This window comes from Coniosporium apollinis, assembly GCF_000281105.1.
Source record: "Coniosporium apollinis CBS 100218 chromosome Unknown supercont1.1, whole genome shotgun sequence".
Classification (NCBI taxonomy): Eukaryota; Fungi; Ascomycota; class Dothideomycetes; genus Coniosporium; species Coniosporium apollinis.
In genome coordinates this window covers 467,717-474,824 of record NW_006913263.1, presented here as the reverse complement: position 1 = coordinate 474,824, position 7,108 = coordinate 467,717, and the positions used below count along the sequence as shown (strand labels likewise).

The following is a 7,108-nucleotide window of genomic DNA, read 5'->3' as shown; positions in this document are numbered from 1 at the left end:
AGACGCCCGCATCCCCGATATCGCCTCTGCGGACGCGCTCATGGTAGTCTGGATGCAGAATCGGCAGCAAGAGACTGCTCTCGTACCAGCGCCCCCCTTCAGATCCGCGATACCGAGCTTTGCCATCGACTTTGCGAGTTTCCAGTAGCTCTTTGAGTGGGTGAGCGCCGTCACATGACCCAAGCCCTGCTGATGTTGATGCTGCTGCTGCTGCTGCTGCTGCTGCTCCTGCGGCGGCTGCACCGGCGGCTCGACCCCCTCCACAATCCTCGTCCCCACCGGCACCGCCCTGCCAAACGCATCTCTCCGTTCCGGCTTCCTTGTCCCCGGCGACCCCTGCGGCAGCCCATCTCCCCTGCCATTCATCCAGACGCCCGCATCCCCGATATCGCCTCTGCGGACGCGCTCATGGTAGTCTGGATGCAGAATCGGCAGCAAGAGACTGCTCTCGTACCAGCGCCCCTTCAGATCCGCGATACCGAGCTTTGCCATCGACTTTGCGAGTTTCCAGTAGCTCTTTGAGTGGGTGAGCGCCGTGACCTGGTTCCTGAAAAGCAGGTCCTCGCGCATGCGGAGGGGGAGGTGGCGGTCGTCTGGCACGGAGGAGGAAAGGGGGACGCTGCAGAAGGTGTAGATGTCGCCGATGAGGCTTATGGTGCTAGTTCTCGCACCTCCCGCCCCCCCTGCCACTCCCCCTGCTCCACTGCCCGAGGAGCCGGCGGCGAATTGCGAAGCCACCTTTTCAACAATCTCGATGATGACGAGGACGTCGGATCCAGAGCCTATGCGCAACCGCACGGGCTCGCCGACCCAGGCTTTCTCGCCGCCGAGGAAGAGCCCGTTCCAGCGGCGCTCCTCGACGCCGGGGGCGGGCGCAGTGGTCTTGATGAGGTCGAAGAGCGTGAAAGATGCGTCGATTGCCTTGGCTGCCATGATGCTGCCGTCGACTTCCGCGTCGCCTGGCCCGATGCGGCCCTCGATGTAGGCCGGCCAGTCCAGCATGTCGTAGGTGGTCGGGCGCTCTGCGAGGTACTTGTTCGTGTACTGTGGCGCGCTCCAAGCGAGCCAGGGGCGGAGTTCGGCTTCTTGAGTTATTGTTGCGGTGGGTGGGTGCGAGAGCGGGTGAGAGAGTGGCTGGACGATGTAGGCGCGAATCAGGGGGGAGGTGGAGAGGTAGTAGCGTTGCAGGATTATGCCCAGACCCCAGGCGACGCCGCGGTTGAACCAGACTAGTTCGCCCGGGCGGAAGATGAATTTGTTGTATTGGGCGTCGATTTGTTGGTCGAGGGATCGGGGCTGGGGGAGGGGTGTCGGGGTAGGAGGTTTGGACGCGGAAACACTTGCGGGGGTCACAGGTGTTGTGGAAGGTCGTCGTGCTATGGGTGCTGGTGAGGCTCTGGTGATGCTGCTTGGTCGCGCAGGTATTTCGACTATTGGCGATATTCGGCCTACGGGCCTGGTGTGTATGTCCTCCTTTTTAATCGCAGCCTTGGAGTCCTTGGCCGGTTTCTCCTCTTCCAGCTGCTCCGGCGAGCATATCGTACAGGTGCAGTTGTCTGGATCGCCTGCCTTGTCGGTGACGAGCCATAGGAGATGCGGGAAGAACTCGGCAGGGCTTCTGTACCGCTTCTTACGGCCTAGCGGGTGTCCGTAGAGGTATGCATCCTGACGGTCGTGTCCTCCGCCAGCATGATTCTTCGTGGCCTTTGTAGTCTTGCCGTCGGAAGCGTTTCCCTTGGATTTGATGTGTTCGTACAGTCGGTAGTTCTCGGGAAGTGCTGCCAGTATACAGGCTTTCTCTACAGAGCCGTCAGAAGATCGGAAGGCGGGTTCGAAAAAGCGCAACACCATACCTTGATCGTCTTGACCACCCAGCTCCCGCACCAACATGCCACCCAGCTTCCTCCTCCAGTCAAGATGCTTGACCTCATCCACGGAGATCTCCCGGTAGTAGTCGGATATTCCCTTCGCATCGGGCGTCTGGTCAAGCTGTCCGGGCAAAGGCTGGTTCTGCTCTGTCTTACCCTTCGCTGCGATTTCGAGCTTGCCGTCCGATCTCCGGACATAGAGAGGGAAGAAGCGTGTCATAGTATCGGCATGGCTAGGGGATGCTCCTACTGGGGGGGATGGTCCTATCGGGGGGGATGGAGTACTAGGTAAGCATAAAGAGTGTTGACAGCCAGTAGGTTTTACAAGCCGTGAGTGACCTGGAGTGAAGAAGCTTGGCACACTTACCGCTGATCGGCCTGCAAAGGTCCGCGACTCGCCGACGCCACGAACCAGCGCGCTTTGACGCGTTCCCCAGATTCTTGCGAACCCTGTGGGCGACCCCTTCAGCCTTACGGCGCATTCTCTTGGGGTACTTTTTTCTTTCACTTCACATCTCGACCGCTGGTTCTTGGACGAACACTGGAACTCTGGGACGCTGGAACGCTGGAACGCTGGACGCGCGCCATACTTAGCACTTGCTATTTCGTGTAGCTCAGTAGAATCCGGCGCCTGCTCGACGGACAGAGCCAAATCGCCATCTTGCTTCACACCTTCCTCTCACAAACCCTTCAGTACTAGAACTGCATGCTTGCGGCAGACGACATCTCATTTAGAACTCTAATTTCCCGCAAATATCCACTGTAATAGTAGCTGCTGTCCATGCTTTCAGTCGTTTCACTTCACTTCACTTCACAAACTAACAACCCCTTCGCCAACGCTCCTTCTCTGATCGACGAACGATACGCTTCTCTTCACCACCCCTTCGTGTTTCTTCCAAAGACCTCAGCATGGAACGGCCAGCGCTCGTTCTGGGCTCACCGTTGCCCGAAACACCTCCTAAGCGGCAGACGGCCTCGCGGCTCCTGGCCCAATTCGGGTCACAACGATCACCCACCTCAGTCACGCAGCTACGCCGATCTTCGACCAACATGACGCTTCCAACTCACGGTCTCCGCGATCGTCCTCCCATTTCGTATGCGATCTCTGACGGTTCAGACGAGTCTCGTTCGCCTTCGGTGTCCTCGGTATTCACAAGTCCTGAAAAAGCACAGGTTATTGACAGCCAGAGTAGCGAGGATGAGGCGGACACCATGGAAGAGAAGGAGCGCGCAGTAGCAGGAGGTCGTACACTGCGACCAACGTCAGTTTTGTCTGCTACAAGCAGAGCGCTCGGCACGGCAACTCATCGCGCAAGCCGTAACTCTTCAGCCAGTATCAAGAAGGGTAGCAAGAAGACAAACAAGATTTTGATTTCCGATACCCTTCTTCCATCGAAGACGACTGCAGGTCACAAGGTTGAGACGGCCCGGCAGAGGATCCGCACCGACATTGCGGCTGGTACCAAAATCAAGCAGGAGAGGTTTCTCATCGCGAAGAAGAACTACTTCCTACCACTCCTCCCCACACAGAACTATGTTCAGAAGCTGGTGAACAGCCGCGAGGGTGTCGAACCTCAGGTTGTCCCCTACGAAGCACTGGAGCACCAGCCGAAGGGTGTCATAGCAACAATGAAGCCTTATCAGCTCAGCGGTCTGTCGTTCCTGCTTTATCTCCATGAGAACGGCATGTCGGGCATGCTCGGCGATGAGATGGGCTTGGGGAAGACACTTCAGACGCTCTCACTATTCCAGTACTTGAAAGAACGGAAACACGTGACCTCATCTGCGGAGTCTCGACCATTCCTCGTCGTCTGCCCTCTGAGTGTTCTCAGCTCGTGGATGGCGGAAGCGCGGAAGTGGACGCCAGGTCTGAAGGTTTTGAGGTTCCACGGTCCAGTCAGTGAGCGCAAGCATCTCAAGAAGGTCGCTTCAGGTCAAGAGGACCGATATGGCAACACTCTCGATCGTACGAAGAAGCGCACCACTTCGAGCAAGCCAGTAATGGACTTTGTTGAGACCGATATTGCTGCCGGCGGTTATGACTTGATCGTAACGACGTACGAAACATTTCAGGCGGAACAGGGATGGTTCAAGACGGCTTTTGTCTGGCGATACGTCGTGCTCGATGAAGGCCATAAGATCAAGAATAACATGACCGATATTTCGCGGGCATTGCAAGGCCTGCAAGCCGAGTACCGCCTCATTCTAACCGGCACTCCGCTTCAAAACAACCTTCTCGAACTGTGGGCTATTCTGCATTGGATGTATCCTCAGGTCTTCTCCGAGCAAAGTGCCGAGCTCTTCAAGTCTTCATTCGACCTTACACGTGGCAAGGTCAACACCACCGTCATGGATGATGCTCGCCGTCTACTGGAGTTGATTATGCTTCGGAGGACAAAAACGAGCCCTGGTGTCGACTTGAACCTGCCTCCAAAGGAAGAAGTCCTGCTGTACGTGCCGCTGACGCCTATGCAAAGGTTTTGGTACACAAGACTCCTCACCAAAGCCGACAGCCGTCTAGTCGACGAGCTTTTTCAGGACGTTAAGGGTAAAGAGGTCAACGCGCTCAAAGCCGAGGCTGAGGAGGACGCGGCTCTGGCGAAGCTCCAGTCGATGCACCCTAGCCAAGAAGGTTCTAACGAGTGGCACGAAAGCAAGGAGATTATACGCCAAGCTTTGGAGGAGGAACAGAGCACCATTGCCACCAACAAATCCGCATGGCGGAAGTTGATGAATCTAGTCATGCAGCTGCGCAAGTGTTGTAACCATCCGTACTTGCTACCAAATGCGGCACCGGTTCCTTACCTTGTTGGTGAGCATGTCGTCCTCGCTTCGGGCAAGTTCGTCGTTCTACGAAAGATTCTCCAGGACTTGATCGTGGAAAAGCGCAAGAAAGTGTTGATCTTCTCTGGCTTCACCGGCATGCTCGATTGCACTGAGGATCTCTTGGCTCTGATTGGGGGTAATGGTAGCGACTTTCGTTACTTGCGCCTTGATGGCCAGACGGGACGCGCAAGGAGAAATCTTGCTATTCGGATGTTTAATGACCGCTCCTCTGAATACAAGACCATGTTGATCTCGACCAGGGCCGGAGGGCTCGGCATCAATCTCGCGTCCGCCACAGATGTCATCTTTTTAGACGAAGACTGGAACCCCCAGATCATGCTCCAGGCCGAGGCTCGCGCGCACCGTATCGGCCAAACTCAACCAGTCACTGTGTATAAGCTCTGCACGCAAGGCACTGTCGAGGAGCAAATGATGGGTCGTATTAGGAAGAAGCTGTACCTGTCTGCCAAGATCACTGAGTCGATGCAGAATAACTATAGCACACCCACCAAGTCAGGCAGGGGTAAGAAAGCATCGTCTGAAGGTGTCTCGGACGACGTGCCACAACTCGGTACCACCCAGCTCATGTCTCTGGTTCGTCGCGGAGCGCAGACCCTCTCTCACCCTGAGATTGATGCCACCGAGATGCTATCGTGGGACTTACCCACTATTCTGGAAAAGTGCAGAGACAAGCCTAGTGATCCTCACATGAGTGAACAGTCAGCGTCGTCCTCTTCCGACTCTGACGAAAAGAAGTGGCTCTCAGTGATGGAGAAAGTAGAGTGCGCTGTCTTCGATGGGCGCAAATATCAGAAGCAGCTGCCAGCGGACGACAGGATCCTCTCTTCAGAAATCACTAGAGCAGATCGCCGGAAGGACAAGAACACCACTGTAATGGTCGATGGTTTTGCCATTAACAAGGAGAGCATGAGATGCGCTGACTGGGAGGCTGTGCCCACAATGGCGGGCAAAGATCCTCGTCTTGCTGAGCCGAAGCGTGAGAAGAAGCCTGAGATGGTGAACCAGGAGGTATTTCGATCCAGCCCTCACAGACTCCTCACAAGAAACCGCTGACAATGTGTAGTACTGTCAAATGTGCTGGAATGGTGGTACGATATACTGCTGCGCACGATGTCCGCGCAGTTATCACCAGAATTGCCTGCCTAAAGCCTTCGAAGCCAAGATCAAGGCCTTTGGATCAACCTTCTGTCCGCAGCACTCCTGCTTCGACTGCGAGAAGAGCACCAGCGACGCCGGCAACCTCATCTATAGGTAAGGAAGACCACGCCCTTTTATCCCGTCCCTCTTCTTCTGCAATTCGTAAAGGTTTCACGTCACTGACACGCAGCCCAGATGCCGCTGGTGCGAGAAAGGTTTTTGCGAAGACTGTCTGGACTTTGACCGCGCGGATCTAATCGGCGAGACTCTGCCCGAATACGAGGCCCTCGGATTCACGAAACCGGAGAATCATGCCTTTTACATCAGATGCCACCAATGCCGCGAATTGCACAAAGACCCTGCCGCCCGCGCTGTCGTTGAGCAGCAAGACGCCTTCTTCCGCGCTCAGTACGCTTCGACGCACGAGCAGAGCCAGCTGCTTGCTGGTATCACTGCGGCCGCGGCGGCCGTCCCGGCGTACACGCCGTCCGATAGTGAAGAGCCTCCGAGCCGCGCGGAGAGCATGACGGAGGCGACGACGGTGGATGGATCGAGTGTTTCTACGCCTAGGGGCTCGGAAGTTGGGCTGCCGTCCCGCAAGCGCAAGGCTGATGTCGGCATCGTTGACGGGAAGAGGTTTCGTTTGAAGCTGAACATGCCGAACCTGATGGGCTGAGCAAGGCTGTATCTACCCTGTGCAACGTTCGACTCTGTCCCCGGCGAGTCGCTAGCGCGTCGTTGCTGAGACCAGACTGGTCTCTACGCCGCTGTTTCTTTCTGTCCTCTTCCTCTTTGTGCGAACTACTTCGGCGCTCTTGACGACTGCGGCACGGGCGCTGTGCTGCGCAAGACTTGTAGCGCGATTCTGAGATACCCCATACTTCATGGTTGTACTGAGCTGGTCTGAACCAGCTGGCGGTGGGGAACGTATACCTGGCATGTTCTTTTGCGGGTCTGATGCACTCCTGTCGTCGCATCTTGATGTTCACTTCACGGAACGTCTTCAGCATGTAGAGACATTTCGAAACGATAGAATACAATACATGTACTACCGCTCTTTCTGCGATTTGTGGTTGTATGTCTTCGCCAGTTCTGTGCATCGTGACTGTCTTGCTTGCCGACACCTGTGGTCGGATCACTCTTACTTACCGTCGCGCCTCTGGGCACTCATGCGTGGCTAGGTCGGCTTCTCAAGTTTCGCCAGCCCATCCACAGGTCCTGAGTCTCAACAACGTGCTAGCCGGCCGCGGTCATTC

At 56.1% G+C, this 7,108-nt stretch overlaps 2 protein-coding genes across 2 annotated transcripts; one reads left to right on the top strand and one right to left on the bottom strand.

Annotated features, from left to right (window-relative positions):
• Positions 1-38: 38 nt before the first annotated feature.
• On the bottom strand, positions 39-2,088 carry W97_00167 (uncharacterized protein; the record flags this gene model as incomplete). Its single annotated transcript, XM_007778084.1, has 3 exons — positions 39-74; positions 175-1,799; positions 1,854-2,088. The coding sequence occupies 3 exons, from the start codon at positions 2,086-2,088 to the stop codon at positions 39-41; spliced, it is 1,896 nt and encodes a 631-aa protein (XP_007776274.1).
• Positions 2,089-2,777: 689 nt separating this feature from the next.
• W97_00166 (uncharacterized protein) lies at positions 2,778-6,528 on the top strand (the record flags this gene model as incomplete). The annotated part of the gene is made up of 3 exons (XM_007778083.1): positions 2,778-5,723; positions 5,779-5,966; positions 6,048-6,528. 3 exons carry the CDS (start codon positions 2,778-2,780, stop codon positions 6,526-6,528), a joined length of 3,615 nt encoding a protein of 1,204 aa, XP_007776273.1.
• Between the last annotated feature and the right edge of the window lie 580 nt (positions 6,529-7,108).